This window comes from Triplophysa dalaica, chromosome 9, assembly GCF_015846415.1.
Source record: "Triplophysa dalaica isolate WHDGS20190420 chromosome 9, ASM1584641v1, whole genome shotgun sequence".
Classification (NCBI taxonomy): Eukaryota; Metazoa; Chordata; class Actinopteri; order Cypriniformes; family Nemacheilidae; genus Triplophysa; species Triplophysa dalaica.
This window is the reverse complement of record NC_079550.1, coordinates 21216085-21235960: the sequence shown is the minus strand read 5'-3', so window position 1 is coordinate 21235960 and position 19876 is coordinate 21216085. Positions and strand designations below refer to the sequence as shown.

The 19876-nt window shown below is 37.4% G+C and overlaps 1 protein-coding gene across 2 annotated transcripts; it reads left to right on the top strand.

The window, feature by feature from the left end:
- Window positions 1–1295: 1295 nt before the first annotated feature.
- On the top strand, window positions 1296–19839 carry scaf4b (SR-related CTD-associated factor 4b). Of its 2 annotated transcripts, none has more exons than XM_056757091.1 (19): window positions 1296–1451; window positions 2177–2260; window positions 2551–2595; window positions 2687–2848; window positions 2936–3065; window positions 3390–3604; window positions 3819–3908; window positions 3996–4081; window positions 4168–4231; window positions 4329–4499; window positions 4578–4645; window positions 4730–4923; window positions 5031–5131; window positions 5266–5379; window positions 5669–5825; window positions 6543–6628; window positions 17979–18123; window positions 18307–18369; window positions 18453–19839. In XM_056757091.1, the coding sequence occupies exons 1-19, from the start codon at window positions 1416–1418 to the stop codon at window positions 18956–18958; spliced, it is 2517 nt and encodes an 838-aa protein (XP_056613069.1). In that variant the 5' UTR covers window positions 1296–1415; the 3' UTR covers window positions 18959–19839. The 2 variants fall into 2 exon arrangements, with proteins under 2 accessions (XP_056613069.1, XP_056613068.1); XM_056757090.1 differs by having other exon boundaries at window positions 6543–6637.
- Window positions 19840–19876: the final 37 nt, after the last annotated feature.

Genomic DNA, 19876 nt, shown 5'->3' with positions numbered 1-19876 from the left:
ATTAGTGAGGTTACCGTGTGAAATGAAACTTCAGCGCGAGGTTGTTCCAGAGTTTGCCATCCGGCCGAACCACAGATTTGAGCGCTCACGGGGTGATGTCCATCCCGACTGTCACACAAATACACGACTCCATACTGACCATGACCCAGCTTGGGCTTTCCTGAAACACCAAACAAAGAAGGACTTACTGAACATTCTCTCCTTACACACTGACGAAACATCCCTACAACATCTGAAAAACATTTTAATATCACCTTTAAAATCATGTGAAAAACTTTGAAAATCTTCTGAAAAACGCATTTACACCATAAGTTTTGAATGAGATAACATTGCTCTTTCAAGTGACTAGATTTGTTCTTTCTGAAAATCTGAAATTCATTTTATTGGGATTAGACCGTCAAAAATACGGCAGGTGGTTAAAGGGGTAGAGGTTGAAAGGAAGAGTGCTTTGTGAAGTCAACCATACAAAAAGGTTAAAGTTTTACATTTCATTTAGTTATGAATATAGGACTTATATTTTATTTTATTATTCTTCGTTGTGATAACATTTAGAGCAAAAACTGAAGTTGAATATCCTACATACAAGATACCCATATGATCTTCCATCTGGATAAAAAAACTCTGCTTCCTCCACCCTTAATATAAAAGAGAATCACATCACAAAAATGCACATCAGTTTATTTCACTTACTAAATTAGTAAACACCGGAAATACACAAATAACACAATCTATGGCGATAATATCATGTTATGAAACATTTTGCATAATGTATATATAGATGTCAATCACTTCTAAATTAATTAAAGTGTTGACACTAAAGAGATGAGTGTGTGTGTTTAGTTCGGTACCCGCTTCCGATCAGTCAGGAAGAGCCGCACGAACATTTCAAAATAAAAGACATGTCAAATGAAAATAGACATTTTACAAAATAAAAGACATACAGAAACGAGACATTTGATTTTGAAGTCTCGTTCATTTTTGTGACTCAGGTTTATTTGGAAACGGAATAAGAAGTTGATTTAAAATAGATCTATACATGAAGGCATACAAGCATCCATTCATTCACCGAACGTTCCTGTCCTCTTCATGGTCACGGGAGGGCTCGAGCCTATCCCAATATTTGGGGCCACATGCGGTGTATACCCCGATATAAACGGAGCTGTTCTTAAAAATGTCAAAATGTTTAAACAGTTTTCTGTAAATTTTGTGTGTGAATAATGTTCAGTCTCGAGCTGCAGTTCGCTTCCGGTCCAGTGTGTGGCGCTGCAGTTCGGCGTTCATCCTCGTCTGTACGCTTAGTGGAGGTTGTGTACTGACGGTCTGTCTCATGCGGCCTAGTCGCAATAATTCATTTCACATATGTTTATTCGGGTCAAAAAGAATAAATTCAGAGGTATAATAAGTTTTTAAACACAATGGATATGGATGCGGTGAACGCCTTTAACGAGGAGGTGAGATTTTTTTGCGATATATACCTGTTAGCATTTGCTAGCTAAGGTCTCTCCAAAACAACAGCCGTCTTGTGTACATTCTCGATGTTTATGGCTAAATATCAGATTAATTGCTGCAAGTTAAGCTTGTAAAGAAAAATAGGAACCATAATATAGGAAACGAATTAAGCTGTCAGCTGTTATATGTGTGAATAAAGTTTGTTTAGTGACCTTTCACGTTTTGTGTCGTCAAGCTAGTTTACGTTAGACTTTGACTCTGTTTATAACATAGTGGACGAAACACATGCATATCTGTCGAACAGAAATTATTTATTTCAAACAGAAGGCATATATTTTATGTTCTAAGGATATAATTAGACATTAATCTGCCTAGTTTAAAGGTATGGATTGATAAGGCAATTACAGTGGCGCCACCTACTGATTCAGATGTATGATTTAATCAAGAATGTTTACTTCATATAATTGCGTCATTCTTAATGTGTGTTGTCAAGGGCAAAACTGTGATCTGCTGTCATTTTTGTTGTGGGTTTATGAGAAGACAATATTTTCTAAAGGATGTGTTTGTTGTTATGTTGATACTAAAGTGTATAGCATCGATCTGATGTTGTTGTTGCTGTAAGATGTCCTGAGTTAAACTGTGGGAAGAGTTTTGGTTTGTGATAGATTTGTCTGGTTTTTTATGGGGCTGAATCTATTCACATTTCTACTTGCTGTTGTCTTTATAGATGTTGTCCATGATGGACATGCCACCCCCGATATCTCGAGCCAAAATGATGTCTGTAACTAAAGCAGGAATCAAAGCTATCAAGGTAAGTTAGTATAGAAGATCTTATTGTGTTTTTAAGAAGATTATGGTGCACTGGGTTAAATTACCAACATTTAACCCACTTACGATGAATAAGAAGTATGAAAGTACTTCTTCTATACAAAGATTTTTTAACCATTATTGGACATGATATGTTACTACTTTAAGTGTACTGATGTTCCGCTTTTAGATGTATTTTTGTTTGATAAAGTGTGTAAATTAAATCGTCTTTGTAATAATTGTATTAGAAAAATTGCCTCGATTGAGTTTTTATCATTTTATTTCCTCCATAAGCTTTATAAGCATGCTGTTCAAATTGTGGAGAAGTTCATCAAGAGGGTAGGTCATAAACATTTACAATACTAGTTTTCCCCATTATGACGGCGCTTTACTGTTGTTATAGGTATAAATTGCTTCATTTGTATTTCAGTGTAAACCAGATCTGAAGGTCGCTGGTCTCTATGTGGTCGATTCGATCATCAGACAGTCTCGCCACCAGTTTGGCGCAGACAAAGATGTGTTTGGTCCAAGATTCTTGAAAAACTTTTCCGTGACATTCCAGAACCTGTACGAGTGCCCTGTTGATGACAAGGTATTAATTTATACACCCAGAATCAGACCTTTCTATGTAGGTGTATATCTTTGACGGATGTTCATGAGGTGTTATGTTCAATTGTAGGAGAAGATATTACGTGTGCTGAATCTATGGCAGAAGAACGATGTGTTTGGAATGGACATCATTCAGCCTTTGCTGGATATGGCTGCAGCTCCAGTACTTCCTGTCTTTGAGAATGGCACTACTGTGGGCGGTAAGGAAACACTCTCATACCGCTATAAAAAAATTTTGAGTTATGTTTTTATTTCAACTTTTTTAAAATATATATTTTTTTATTCATAATTTTTTTGTCTTGGAGCGTACTGGGATTTTCTTTGTGTATTCTGATCAGATTGATTTTACATTCTTTTGGAGGCCTTTGGAGTCAACTTTTATTCTTTTTATTTGTGGTGCTACAAGAATCAAGAAGCTGGTGTAGTTTTTATTAGATTTTAAACCAACAACCTGTACTTGTGATGTATGATTTGCTGAAGAATGATCTGTGTTGTTTGATTTGACTCTTCGTGTATGTCTGTAGTCTCACTCGCTACACCGATGTCAGTACCACAGCTGTCATCAGCTTCTGCCTCAGCAGTGACCCTGCCCAGTCTACAGAACCCAGTGTCTCCACCCACTCTACCCAACCCTGTGGCTCCACCCCACCTACAGAACTTTATAGCTCCACCTAGTTTTCAGAACCCAGGTGCCCTGGCTGCAGTTGCCCAGTTGCTCCAGGGCACACAGGGCTTAGAGGTAACAATGTAAATCCATCTCTATATTGTATAACATATCTAATGCCACTTAGACGTTTGAGACTCTCTGATTTAACATTTAAGCAATAAAGGTAATGGAGAAGTAAATTTTGTAAAAATATTGTATTTTTTTCTTTTGTAATTCAGCTTGTCGGAGCTGCTGCAGCCTTTTCGTAAACCTTATGTAATGTAAGACATTTGTGCTTGAATTACAGCAGCTGCTTCAGAGTCTGCAGCAGAGTGGAGGGGCGGGGCTTTCACAGTCCACTGCCCCACCCACCGAACAGAAGACATCACTAGCTAAGGTACCACAGATTGGGTTTGAGGGTTCCTTGAGGGTAAATATCCTTTTGTCATACGTCTTATAAATGTTGTGTTTGCTGTGTTTTCAGAGTTTACTGGATCGGTTTGATTACGATGATGATCCAGAACCAGTGGAGGAAAACCCTGAACCTGCCTATGCTGCTCCTCATGCGTTGTAAGAGAAAAAATATTTATTGTGCTCTTGTTGCCTGTTAGTTTAACTTTATATCACTGATTGAAAATGTCTATTTTGTTATTCAGGAATCTTACACTAGAATTACAGCAAGCCCTGCAGGCCCACCTTCTAAGCCATCTAGCTAACCAGGTACTTGAGCAACTCCATTTGTCTATTGTGCATTTATCAAGTCTGCTGGATGTAAAAGCATGAATGCATTTCTAAAACTCTCGTTAATCGTTTCCAGTCACAGGTGCAGGAGCAGGTGGCACATCAGAGCTTGGCAGCAATGGTGCAGAACCAAATACCTGACAACACACTACAAAACACAGTACACACCATGGATGAAAGCAGCATACCGCCCAGTTTCCATCAATCACATGTCCAAAACCGCTTCCAGACAACACCTTTACCCGAGGTTAGCATCTCTGACTGCAAACGGTTACAGGAACCGCATCTTTTAAATTCAGAACTTGAAATAATCCCGTCGTTTCAGGAGTCAGCTGTGAAGATGGATCACTCAGCAGATGATCGAGACAGAAGACACAGAAGATCACGATCCAGGTGCGTCTCAAGGATCAACATGAGCTTTGGGGTTCTTGACGAAAGGTGTTCTGATGGGGTAAATTGTCCGGGTGTACTCTTCAGGTCTCCACAAAGAAGTTCAACGTCTCGTTCACGAAGATCGCGGTCTGGTTCACGCTCACATCGGGAGAGGTATCATCCCACACGATCCCGATCCAAAGAGCGCCAAGCGCGATCAGAGGAGAGGAGAGAGAGAGAGAAGGAGAGAGAGCGTAGACAGAAAGGACTTCCGTCCATCAGGAAGGAACATGTCAGCGGTGAGCACACGTTCTCTTTTTGGTGTTTTATTGTCCTCAACACATTTATGGATGGATGACACATTGAAGTTTCTCTGATTTTCTTTGTACTGTTTTATTATTGTCAGTGTGCAGCACTACGTTATGGATCGGCCAGCTGGACAAAAAGACTCAAAAACAGGATATCATGAGTCTGATGGAGGAATTCGGACAGGTTGAGTCTATCAATGTACGTATCAATGTAGATCTGGATGTTTGGTCAAGATTTGTTGGGTCGGATTGGTAGCAGGAATGTGTTGTTTGACTTTGTTGTTGTCCATCAGTTTTATTTTGAACATACCCTGTGTGTTTGATGTTCTGTAGATGATTCCTCCTAGAGGTTGTGCTTACGTTGTCATGGTGCACAGACAGGACGCACACACAGCCCTGAACAAACTCAATAGAGGGACTGTTAAAGTCAACCAGAAATCTATTAAGGTAACCTTTTTTAACTGTCAGCAATGTTCTGTATTTGATATGCTTTCTAGTAGTGACTTTTCGCTCTGCAAACAGCAGCTGTGCAATACTGCCCTACAAAGGCAACGTGATTTTTCACACTCTAGAATGTTTTTTTTCTCCAAATCTAAGCATAGTTGAGCTAAACTCATGTGTCACAAGACAGGTTATAGGCCTAAAATGCAAGATTTTGATTACAAGTCCACATGTTAACATTGTAGGATTAGATCTTTCCATGCGTGCCATTGTTTGACTTGTCGTTCTCGATCAGATCGCGTGGGCATTGAATAAGGGCATTAAATCGGAGTTTAAGAAGTTTTGGGATGTGGAGCGGGGTGTCACATATATCCCCTGGAACAAAGTGAAACCTGACGATATTCAGAGTTATCGAGGAGGTGGCATGCTGGACACTGAAACACTCAAACCAGGTGAGGTCACATTTTAATGTAAATCTGAAACTTTTGATTCTGCAGAGTTTCCTTTACATTGTGTTTGTGATTATAGATTTGTATAATGTGCTTAACATTGCTGAAGTTGTATAGATTAAATGTTACGAATAGATTTTTTTAATTTTATCTGGTTGGCTATCAAAGACGTGTCTTGGAATTGTTTGAGAACATTTTTATAAAATACGCATTAATGTTTTAAATTGTATTGAATTATTTTCTTTCAAGTGTGTTTATGAAATATGCTTGTTATGGGGAATAAAAAATCTGAAACATATTCACTTTTTGCACAAAAAACAAGACAGTTCTGCGTTCTGTTATGGGCAGTGAAAATTGTAGCACGACAAAATCAGAACAACTGGAGAGACAGAAAATAGTTTTAAACGTTGACTCTCTCAACAGTTTGTAATGATAAACTGCAGTTAAATGTGTTGTAAGCATTATTAACAATAATTTATATGAAAATGAATGATCATTTATCATTTAGTCTTCGAGAATACAGTGGTTACACTGTTTGATTCATATGACAAAAATAGGAAAAATCAAAATTAACGTTTTATTTGACTGATAATATTGAGTTTTGCCGTAATATAATCTTGTAAAGTGCTTTGGCAACGATTGTTGTGCTTTTCACAGCCCGAAAGGATTATTTCGACAAATAATCACAAATCACTGTTAAAATTTATCTCCCATCCTTAGAGTGGAACATTTCTACGGCCAATCCAGCAGTGCCAGTCACAGGAGGACCTGAAGGAGGACATGGAAATAGAGCTTCACTCATAAAGGTATCACAGGTAACACATGAGGGGTTTTCTCCAGAACACCTCAGGGCTGTTCAATGTCTCGTTAAACTTCTCTGCTTCTGTTTCGTTTTGTCTTTGACATGTGGGATGCAAACTGTGTTTCTGTCTTTTGCATTGAGGGTTACATGGCAAATGAAGAACCACAGAGTAAATAAAACAAAGTTAGTGTCATGGCTGTCTAGTTTTCTTTGTTCGGTAGAGTTATTTTCAACGACAGTTTGCGTCTCGCTGTTCTGCGATAGGCCAGATTTTTGCAATATGTGCATTGTGTAAATTTATGATGGCTGGTCAACCATGTTGCTCCTTGAGATCAAATATGTTTTTTGATGCTTATAAGCTTTTTTGTAATGACATGTCAAGCCATTGAAAGCCCTCAATGGCCACATGTTTGGTCTTTTTCTTTCGTTCCTAGATCAATTTGAAATTAATCATGACCTCTTGGTATATGGTGTTTCCCTTCCATCAATGCAATTCTTCATGTTTGAAGAATACCTTATCACCCTCAGCATACCTTATATTATCTGTATTCTTGGTAAAGATATTTATGTGTAATTACTTACATTTAAATTTTCGACATAATTGTCAGTCTTCTAACTCAGGGATTTCAAACTGGGGTCTGTCGACCCCCGGGGGGCCTCCAGAATGTTCCAATGTGTCCCCAGAAAATATTTTTAAATCAAAACACAGCAAAAGTTATATAATTCTACCGAAGATTACTACGGTTTCATTTCTATAAACAATTTTGTCTGTATAATATCACACATACTACGGTTACATTTACGCATTTAGCAGACGCTTTTATCCAAAGCGACTTACATTGCATCATAACATACATTTTGTTTCTAAGTATGTCCAATCCCTGGGATTGAACCCTTTGCATTGCTAACGCCACGCTCTAACCATTGAGCCAAAGGAAAGCTAGTTGAACTGCTTTATACAAATTTTTTATTTTGTTTTGTTTTTGGAAAAAGGTTCATCATATTTGGGCGACCTTGGCATGATTAATGCTTGCGCCACACCAAAGGATAATTGGGCCTATTTCTCCCCTTCTGACCGTCCTAGGTAAAGTCCTGATGATCTTAAACGGCTCTAAAGATGATCTAATCAGATTTCCCTGTGGTGTGATGTGTGTTAAGAGTGAATGCACCTGATCGGAAGAGCATTGGAGCCGCCCCGATCGTTAATCTTAAAACACGTTGAATATATACGATCAGAAACCCTGATGTGTGGGAGAAACCCCGAGGCCAAACACACAAGAACTCTGTTGATTGTCTCGTGGAACAAAACAAAACCCCATTAGAAAGCCAGCTGACAGAAGCATAACAACCGTAGTTATCGCTTCAACAAACTCGTTTCTTTATTTTGTAAATTTTCTGTCAAAAGCATTACAAACACTATCATCGCTACAACAAATAATTTAAATAAAAACCAGGCTATGTGCAAGTGACGGTTGTCCGAGAGTGCGGATGCTTTTAGGTGGATCAGAAAAAAATTGGTCCAATGGAGCTGGTGGAGCCAGTACTCTTTCGGGTGATAATGTCAGCAGCTATTTTCTACAAACCTGTATTAATATTCTCTTTTTTTATTACTGTGAATGCATAAATACAACAATATTTGTGTTGCAATAAAATGAATATCTAGTGCTGTGCCACCTTAAATGCACTAGACCAGGGGGTTTCAAAATGTGGGTCGGGACCCACTCGGGGGTCACACAGAGGCATGAGGTGGGTCGTGGAAAGGCACTTGGCTTTTGAATGACACACAAAGAAACATTGTAGTCCAGTTGATGACTGGCAATGACAATAGCTTTGATATTTTACCATTAGCTAGTTTGGTATTGCAGTTAAAATATAATTTATTCTATTTAGGGAAATAAAAACTGTTCTACTTGTAGAGGACGAATGTGTATTTTCTCCCCATATGTCCATTTGAAAATATAATGGTGGGCCTAAATGTAGATTAAACCTGTCTAGGTGGGTCCTGGAATGAAAAAGTTTGGGAATTGCTGCTTTAGACGACGCTGCTTGAGCAGTTTCTCAAAGATGAATAATAATTACATAAATGGTTATGTGTACACATTTGTTTATATTGGACACGTATATAATAAACAAAGCTTATAGAGATGTAATGGATAACTTCTTCTGAAATCTCGAGAGAATTTGCGAGATTTCCTGTGTTCACACTTCACAGTCAGGACTCTGTTTGAAAATCTGTTTGTGAATGGTGTGCTTTCCTTGTCACGTCACGACGCATCACACATCATAGGAGCAACATTTCTCCTCATGTTTGTGATCTCTCACCGTTTAAAACTCCTATAAGATTTAAAAAAATGTTGTGACCCCGCATAAGTTTGATAACCCCTGTTCTAACTGACAGCTCATAAATAGTCATTCTGGTACAGTTATCTTATAACGAGTTATTTCCATTGCTAAGTGCCATTTAAAATTGAACCCCCTCAATGTTGCAAGGTAGTCAGTAGGCGAATAATGACAACTTGTTGTTCATTTGATGGTTTTAGCTTTTTCCGAATGTCTTCATATACAACACACAGCATGACAGAAGCTCCGGTTTGCTCAGCTCAGAATTAAAATGTTGCTCAGTAGGAACTCATGTTAGAAGAAGCATTGGCGATATTTTTCTGCTGCTCTCATTATGTATTGATGACTCTAAACAGGCACTTCACAAACATGGGCTATGTAATGCGCTACTAAACACAATCATATTAACGGCCAACCACCAGAGGTTTAGCTGTTACTTTAAAGAAAAATCTGTGTTTTCGTGCATCTCAAAGGTTGAAGGTGGACGACGAATTTAAATGTCACAGTCACTCCTGGAGAACATTGGGAAATCAGGAAATGAACAGGTGGGTTCAGGAAAATCAATCATAGGTTGTCGTCTCCATCGGATAAAATTTGTGCGTTGAACAGTATTCGTCTGCACTGCGCAGTCATTGTGAGGAAACCTTACCAGGTCTTTATAGCATTACCTCAAGGTTCCTTTAATACACCAACTTACGTAACAACTCTTACATCTGTCTGTACATTTTGTCACAAGCTCCTCTATCCGGTGAAAGACATTTTCTTGTGCATACATTTGTTTCAGTCGACATTATATGTATATATATTTTCTTCAAAAGGGTTTGCTATAAACTTATGAGCAACTCTGACCGATTCAATGAGTGAGTTGTGTGAGGTGCTGAGTGATACACATCAACAAACAGATAAAACATTGACACGTAATGGGAAATATAGTCTTTTCCCTAAGTTGACCCTTTTCACGTGACTTTGTCAGGGAGGACAGAGAAGGTTGAAAGTGCAATAACTTGGCAAAAACTAAAACAAAGATAGTATTCATTACATTCTGGCTATTGGGGTGATTCATGTGCCCCTTTAATCTGCTGCTGCTGCTACTTCTGATAAGCAACTGAAAAGTTCTCAAAATCATCATTTTTTCCCCCTCCAATGGACTGGTGAAGGTGAGTGTTTGAGTTTCTGGGTTTCCAGACACTTCACAACAAGAACTAGCCCCGGAACATCATTGATGACATTTAGCGACTTAGACTTGAGTAAGGTAATGGCTAAATACCAGCGTGAATTTTTAATCGGTTTCGTGAAATGCTGCTTTAAATTTTCAACCCATCAAAGCAAAACGCATGTTGCGGAGTTTCATGTTATGGTTTAATTGACCAGTCCGTTGGATCTTCTCAGAGACGTGTCTCAAACGAAAAAGTGTGCCTTCTTGTTGTCGAAATAATTGGTGACAAAGTTGGAGCGGATGGTTGGGATGGTGAACCATCTCCCGGTCGACCGATGACCTTGTGTTGCTGTGGATAAAGTCTTTTGAATATCCCCCAATGGTGACTGTACCTGTTGGAAGTGCAGTGAGAATCTGCTGGGATCATTTTGGTCGGACAGCTGAAATATTCTACTCTCTTCGAAGGAACCTGAGATTTGGTAAGACGACATTTTCGTTTTTGACTTTCTACCCGAACCGTGGATTTTAGACTTAGACTAAATGTGAAGGTACTCTATCGTCCTAAAGTAAAATCCTAAAGGGGTCCTGTTGTGTTTTGACTTATGTAGTGTGTCACGCAGCTGCTTGAGCAAAATAAAGGTCTGCACAGATCAGATCATTGTAAAGAGAGTTATTCTCTTTATCTATTCAAGAACTACAATGTGCTTTTGTACATTCACACTTCACAATATTGCTCATGTAAATGCTGCCTAAGGTGCACTTGAAAAAAGCTGTCAGTGTTTTTCCACCCTGATTCCAAAGCCACTTTGTTCGTTTTTCCTGAAACAAACACTGGTTGCTGCAATAATGTTGTTAAATGTGAAAAATATGTTTTTTTTTTTTTAGAAAAAATGTAAGCATGAAAACCTATTACACACTAATATCAAGACTTTGTAAAAGGGAATAATTGGACCTCTTTCGTATGTGGAATACAATCTGGATTAAAGAAGGCAAATGAAAAATATCAGACTGTCTACATAAGCATATGTTAATCACAACAATGTGTTGCAAAAACAGGCTATGTTTGGATTGTAATGCCAGCAGTTAGTCTTTAAAATCGCTCTCTAATTTATATTATTTATGTTATCGACCAATAATTCAAACCACGAAATATTCCCTGTCCGTAGTAATAGAACTGCAGCATCTTGTTAATGTGTTTTACCTTTGGAGTTAGTGCACCTGCCGTACTTTGTGTAAGGAATGCACTTATGAGCAGCATGTGAAGCATGTACAGTATGCATTTTTAAGTATATCTAACGGAAGCATTGCCACATTGTTGAATGCATCATTTAGTGAGTTACATTTCTTTCTTCTAAATTAAATTTGGTGTATGATGTCTGATCTTAGGCTGTCCAACTTTTGAATTAGAAAACACAGACACACGCAAACATGCACAAAACAGTAGTATACTAAGAACCTAATGTTGAATTTATTACTGTTAAAAATGGAAGAAGCTATCAGTAATGCTTTACAAAGAGGTTTTGATTGTCAACATTAGCAAATTGAGTAATATAGTTTGACAGCATTTATTAATCTTTGTTAATGACAATGTAGTTATGTATGATAGTTTATGGTGCATTAACTAATGGACAATTCCAGCGTTACATACGTGACATTTTGCGTTATGCACGTGACATAAAAATGCTCAGAGAATGAATTTGTTACGATTATATTGAACCATCTGCTTATATTTTACTGAACCCTTGTTGATAGAGTCTAAAAATCAAAAACTGTCAGTCTATGAAAAAAATATATATTTAAAAAAAGGGAAAATAAACATGCGTAATGGATGTGACCAAAAAAGGACGCGTTTTTTGGGAGACGATAAACTTTGTAGGATTTCTGTAAAATAAAATGCACAATCCTGAAGCAATAATACCCAATGAATGTAGAAGGGATGCCTCTTTATAGAACATAGAATAGTTACTTTTATTTATTTTCATGTGTCCGATGATGAGGAATGTGTAGCGTTATGCATGTGACAATCATGAAAATGGCACTGACCTGACTATGAAAAATCATGCACTAAAAATAAAGCAAATGCTTTACAAATTTGAAGAGAGATCTCACATTGATATTTGAACCATCAAATGATAAAATCTGTGCTATTTCCATAGTATAAACCGCTGGTTAAAACTGACCTTTTTCGTGGTAAGGTTGATATTTTCATGGAATTGCCCTAATGATGAAAAGAAAACAAAATAAGGTGAATTAATGCTATGTTAATTGTTGGTTCATGTTAGTTTATGTATTAGTTATAATACAAGCGTATTAGAAAGTGTCTCCTTACTAAATAATGTAGTAACTTTAGGCTGGCAATGTACGTAGCAATTTGTGCGTCATGCAGTTATTCTCAGACGCTTTGGTGCATTTCTCAAGTTATCTGGTCTGACTCGGTTGAAAAACCAACCAAAACTTCCAGTTGCAAACCAGAGACGCAATCGTCCGTGCGTGACATATCGCTAACATTTACAGGAACAACATTCTTAATGTGGAGTCCTTCAAATAAAGTAAGTCGTGCTGGAGAAAGGTTTAGGCTGAAATAGAATAAAGTGACACATCGGGATGTCAACATGTGAGTTTTAAAACGCCTTACAATTTCTGCTGTCTGATATTGTGAATTATATTTTGCTGTTATTGGACAGCAAATTTTTTATGATATTTAGACCCTGGCACCATATAGCGTTAAAACCAAACTTCATCGTTCGTTTTATAGACAAATGACAGACAAAATATCATATTGCAATGAATGTCGATATGTTTGCCTGTGTCTAAAACTTGTAGACTTGTGTTTTGCCTGAAATGACATGAATCGGACTTATGCAATCGTTGTAATTGCCTGTTTTAGTCCGTCTTTTGTTTATGAGATTGCAGCATCCATCTTATGTATTTCAGGGAGAAAAAGATTTTTGATTTCCTAAAGAAATTGTATTCTTAAATATTTTCAGCAAATGAATTGTATTAGTGGAATGTGAGCTCACCTAAGAAGCAAGCACTAAAATCTTGAGGCTTCTATACTATTTAATCAAATTAATTTCAGTCATATTTACTTGATTTATGTCTACTTGCATTTGTTGTACCACATGCTATTTAATTTAAATTGTTATTGATAGCTCAAATTTAATCTATGTAAAATGGAGGGGGGCTCAGGTCTAGGGCCCCCAAAATGGCAAACACACCCCTGGGTCCCCTGTCAATGTTCAAAATGCAAATAAAAGCTGTTTTAGTGAAAGTGAATGCATAATTTTCCAGCCTGGTTTTGTCAGTGCAAAGTCACACATTACTGTATTGGAGAAGAATTGGGATAGAATGGGATTCTCATGCACGCTTTTACTGCTGGTCTGTCTTCAAGTTACAGAACAATGTTACTGTGATACAGTAAAGAAAAATATAAACCAATACACAATGAGATTAATAAGCATAAAAAAACAGTACATGCAGGGCTGTATGAAGATTTATTTGTAAAACATTCAGATTTTAGATGTTCACATTTAATAAGAGTTAAAATCATTGATACAAACTAATATATTCTTTATTATAATTAATATATTGGTCTTTAAAGGCATAGTTCACTCAAAAATAAAAATGATGTCATCATTTAGTCGATCTTGTGTCGCTCAAAATCTGGATATAACCTGGAGGTATTTGTAGAAATGTCTCAGTGGTTTTATGTTCATACAAGTCAAAGGGATTCCATGTTGTTTGGTTATCAACATTCTTCAAAATGTCTTCTTTTGTGCTCTGCAGAAGGAAACAAATCAAACAGGTTTGGAATGATATGAGGGGAATAAAAGAATGAATTTTCATTTTTTGGTGAACTATCCTTTTAGGCAGCACATTTTGATAATGGATCCTCCATTATTTTCTTTTGTTATTGACAATCTGCCCTAAAGAATTAAGCATTCCTTTCATTTTATATATTTAGCCTTTTGTCACATTTTGGGTAAATGCCTTTATTATTAAGGGCGCTTTTATAAATCTGTCACTTAATAGACTAGTTATACGCCTCAAATGTCTCCAGAGAAATGTCAATCTGGCCGTTTCTGAATGACCGTTTTAGTTCCTGATGCTCTCAGATCAAAGCTGCAGCCAGTCGGCCAAATCATCTGCCCGTTTGGCTGGAGCTGCTATACCGGACCACTTTAAGCCGAGCATAGGAAATACACAGTGCGTGGGAATCCGATTTGATCAAGATCTGTGTTTATTCTGAATTCAATCCTCTTGTGAATTGTGTGTCACACACCTGCCTTCTCTTTGTGAGTTTAACTGGAATGAAATCAAGCACGATAAAAAAGTCATTTCTCTTTATGATTGCAAAGTAATCAGAAGCACGTTAAATTTGGACTTGACGGATATTTATTACTATTCTAGCTTCAGTTTCACCCATTATATTTTAGCCTAGCTGTTTAATCCTTGTTAACCTGATGGTGTAACATCTCCGCTACTACTCATGGAAACTGGATGGTCTGCTTTAGGTTCTCTGTGCATGCGACACGTGTCCTTGAAGTGCTACACAGAATTGCGACACACTTAGATTTGCTTTTCCTCACTTGACAGAAACTGATGTTACATCACCAATAAATTATTTTAATCTGCATCTTTATGTATGCTGTGTGATCACATCGGTACAACCAGGTGAACCCGTACAAGCTCCAAAGAGACTGAGGTCATGTATTCCCTCCTGACGCCTGCAACAACTCCATCCTGAAGTTGTGAAACATTCATTCACTTTTGTTTACTTGTCTGTATGGGGGGCATCGATGTGTTTCCTGACAACTGTTCAGACACGCAGATGCTGGGAATGAAGAAATACAAAATATAGTTTTTGAATCGGCGCTTAACGCGATGCACTTGTGTAGTTTATTTGACATCTTTCCTTGTAGAGAAAGAATTCCCTGAAAAGTGCTAAATCCACACTATAAAATCATTACACAAATAGTCATTACACAAAAAAAAATACTGATTAAAATACCAACACGACACATTTCAGGCAAAACATATTGGGGTATTTGATATTGTATCTTGATATCTTATGAAAAGACATTAAGGAATTTTAGGTTTGGTCAATCTGTCCAAATACTTTTTCAACCTATTGTATTATCTTGCGAAGGATTTTAAACCAAAACATTTTAAATACGCACATGTGATCAGTAAGAATCATGTCTCACATAAATTGTAAGACTAAAAGTGTAGCTGCAGTTCCATCCCTAAAGGAAATCACACCTTCTTCATTTTATCTATTTAAAGTTGGAGTTTTATAATTCTGTATACATGTGCTGCATGAGTGTATTAGAACATACTCAAAAGTACTTGTATTGGTTTTCTGACCAATGCATCCAGTTTTTGGCAACTGGCCCCGTTCATCATGAACATCTGCCACTAGATGGCGTCATTCTACACCATCATTTAATTGTGTGAGTATCGGGGTCTTAGCTCAAGTGCCTGTGTCCTTTTTGTGAAATATTATAATATTTTGCACTTTTACCCTCCCTCAAATTGTCCCCAGAGCAACTTTGACAATATCTGAAAAGTATTCTCATTTTATTTTTCGAGCCTTAAGTCTTGAAAATACATTTCTAAATAACAATAATAATAGGGCAATTCCAGCGTTACGGATGTGACATTTTGCGTTATGGACGTGATATAAAAATGCTGAGAGAATGAATTTGTTACGATTATATTGTTATATCTGTTTATATTTTACTGAACCCTTGTTAATAGAGTCTGAAAAAATATTTTTTGCGAGACGATAAACTTTGTAGGATTTCTGTAAAATAAAATGCACAATCCTGAAGCAATAATACCCAATGAATGGAGAAGGGATGCCTCTTTATAGAACATAAAATAGTTACTTTATATACATTTTCATATGTCCATTATGAGGAATGTGAAGCATTATGGATGTGACAATCCTGAAAACTTACATGACTTTGAAAAATCATGCACTAAAAATAAAACGAATGCTTTACAAATTTGAAGAGAGATCTCACATTGGTATTTTTACCACCAAATGTTAAAATCTGTGCTGTAACCATAGTAAAAACTGCTAGTAAAACATAACTTTTTTTGTGGTCAGGTTGACATTTTCACGGATATGCCCAATAGTTAACAGTAATAGTTATGTTTTTAGTTATTTTCTCTTTTCCCATTCTTTCTTGCATTTGAAGAATTTGAATCATATATGAGAATCATCAGCTTCTTGTGACTACCGAAGGAACTCGTTTCAGATAACTCTGCAATCAAGCGTTTCATATAAAATGTATGGAAATAAACAAATAGTTATGTCCTAATATCTTATTTAAATATTTTATTTTAAATATTATGTAGGTGAGGTGCGATTAAAAAATGCAAGTAAAAGTTATTTATTAATTTATCATATTTTAAAACATTTGCGGGGTCAATATAACCCCACACAATAAACCATTGCTACATTTGCACATAACAGGAGGATTAAAATCTTTTATTGTGTCTGAACCGAAATCTAAACAGGATATCCTCCAGCTCAAAAACACATCGATATGTGTGATTTTATCCCTTTTACCCCAATGGTGTCATAATCGAAGGGTGTAACGTTAATTTGAAGCCTAAATCTGAATGGCTGAGTGCGGTGCAAGACCAGTAGGTTTCTTTATTTACAATATTTACAATATTTTCATTTTCAATAGATTAAGATTTAACACCTTAGTCCCTCTTTTGTTTATAGGAGCCACAAACAGCTAATCTCATGTTTTTCACGTTGTAAGTAAATGCCTCAAGCACAACTAATATGTTAAACTTTTAGGTTTTTAATACTTTACCATGTATCTCACAGGACGTATTGACTCAGCTTGTCATATGTAAATTGCATTGAACTAGCTTATATTCGTAAATAAACTACAATTTGGTTTATGATGCAGTATGGTGCGTTGCATTTTGGGCCTTTTTCTAAAATAAAGACATTGTATTACTTAATAATAGGTGTTAATGTTTTAATAGCTGTTCATATTTAAAGGATTATTTTGCCTTTCTCATTCCTGGAAAATGACCAGGTGTGAACTTTTGACCTTTGTTCCTCTCATGTCACATACCGTATACCCAAAATGAAGATTTGGGTGGAGTTGTCACAAAGGTGACTGAGTTACATGATGTTTCCAGGTTAGTAGCATCACTGCTAAGTCTAGTCCATATTAATTCATGCATTTTTTCCAGAATGGATTATTATTACCAATATTATGGCATATTATCAACTGGTTATCTACAAACAGTATTTTGTGAAATAATAAGAAGTTTTTCTTTTGGAGAAAGAGGGTCTTCTGTTTGGAAAGTCTACACATATTCACTCATTTGTTTGAAACACACCGGTATGTTTCATGCGATATCGTTTATTTAAAAAAAACGTAATGTATTAGTTAAGGAAAGGAAAGGATTTTAATGTCAAATCTTTACTGACCACCTGAGCGCCTCTCGACCACAACCAACAGCGTTAAGGAGCAGAATTATGCAGAAAGTTAAATATTCAAAACTGTCAATTTGAATATATATATTTTCAAATTTAATGCTTTAAAATAAAGTTACTTCATCTTATCGGCAAACTCGGTCTGAAGTCTGTTTGCACTTATTTTAAGGTGCGATTGAATTTGCCTTGTCTATTGTCTAAATTATTTTGTGCTCGCGCTAAATTTATGTATCTGGGATATTTCTGATAAAATAGATCAAGCAGAAACACACTTTGCATCCCCTGCCATATGATACAAATCTTTCCAGTTTCTCATAGACTTTCATGTCTTTGCTCATCTTGGAAATGTTTAGTTAAGTAACATTTTTCCTCTCTGTATCGTAGAGTCCCACAGTTCATCCTGTGGCCTCTGGGAACGTCCCGCCGGGACCTCCTCCTAACATGAGTCTACCTCCTCCTGCTATGACCACAGGAGGTCCTCTTCTAGCGTTCCCACCTCCAGGATTCAACCCCGCAAAGATGCCTGCAGGTACAACCACAGACCTCCTGAACGCTTGTGTAGTTTTGATAAGTTTCCTATTATTCAGAATAGGTGAAAAACAAATATTCCATATTTGACAAAACAGCTGTTAGAGACAAGACAGGACAGGTCAGGCACGAACCATACGCTGATGTTTTATTAGAAATTTTTTTGTTTTGTTTACAAACACAGGTTTCCCTCCTGCCGGCCCAGTGAGCCGAATGAACACCGCAGGTCCACCTTCCAGCATCACAGGTAAAGCTGATCAGCTTTGATATGATTGATGCCATTTAAACTCTTTTGTTTCTAATATCGTTTTGTTTTTTCCCCAACATCAGAAAACCCGGTGTTATACCCTTCAAAACACCCACTCGAGGGCCGTATGGCTCACACCGACCTGACGGGAGGTCCACAGCTGAGTCCTTCAAGGAGCCTTCTGGGTCATGGACCCCTACTGCCACATCCCCAATTAGGACCCCGCCCGCCATTCATGCCCCCCTTCCCCAATGACATGCCCCGTCCCAACATGCCTTCTCCAAACGTGCCCCCTCAGATGATGCCTCCCCGAGGCCCCAACCCCATGTATGGAGAACGTCCCGCTGGGAGATTCCGGATGCCCGCGGTGACCCCTCCAGTAAATGATTTCCCCCCTCCCAGAGAAGGATTCCCTCCTCGTGGGCCACCCAGGGGACCCAGACCAGTAGATCGCTGGGACGAGGAACCAAACTGGAATAACCGGAGAGATCATGGACCAGAAAACGGACCGGAGAGGTTCGAGCCACCATTCCATCGGGGAGGGTGGGGTAGGGGTGGCCATCGTGGTCGAGGACGCTTTGGGAACTGAACTTGCGTCTCTAAGTTTGGTACCGCGGATGCACGTAGAACCCGGAGAATACAGGACACGCTGTCTCCTGTGGAGAACGAGAGCCGTACACGTGAAAGACCGGGACGCTGGAGTTCACATCTGAGCTGAGAATATATGTGGTGGTGCTTTCTACACGTTTAATACTTTTCAGAAAAAGAAAAACTGAAGCGCTTGTCATACAGTGATGACGTTTTCACAACAAAATATATGATTCTGAATTAAATTCTTCCTTTTTCTGTGTGAAAGTCAAGGGGCATGATATTTCACAACATGAACTCTAATGTGCAGAGCGTGAGAGTTTCACATACTTAATGTACAAAGTCCAGTTTGCACAGTGTGAGATTTTTACACCCGAAAGAAATCATCTCTAGAAAATGTTCGGCTCACTTTCTATTGTGTATATTAAGAGGTATCGTTTGACACTTCTGTACCTTTCAAAGATGTAAAATGATAAAAAAAAAAAACCTTTCCGTTGATCTGTGAGATACACGCATCATTCTGTAGTAGAACTTCTTTGGGCGTTTAATTTTACGAGACTATTTTTTTACCAATCGCATTCTTGTTTTCATCCGTGTAAATGGTTTATATTAACATGCTACAATAAAAAAAGAGTAAATGTGGACACAACAGTGTTTTATATTTAGTGGTGACTTGATATGTTCAACATGCAGTACTGTCTTGTCTCGACAGAGGGCGCCTCTTTGTCAAGATTCATAGAGCTTACCTTGTCAGAAAGGTAAACACGTTAGGTAAAATAAAATAAATGTGAACATAAAATAATCAGAGTGATGTAAGGTAACATTTTTTGAATTAATGTATTATTTAATAAAAAATTATTTCATATACTTGAGTAACAGCCATTTGCTTTATCTGTGTTTTTATTTACATTTTTTTATT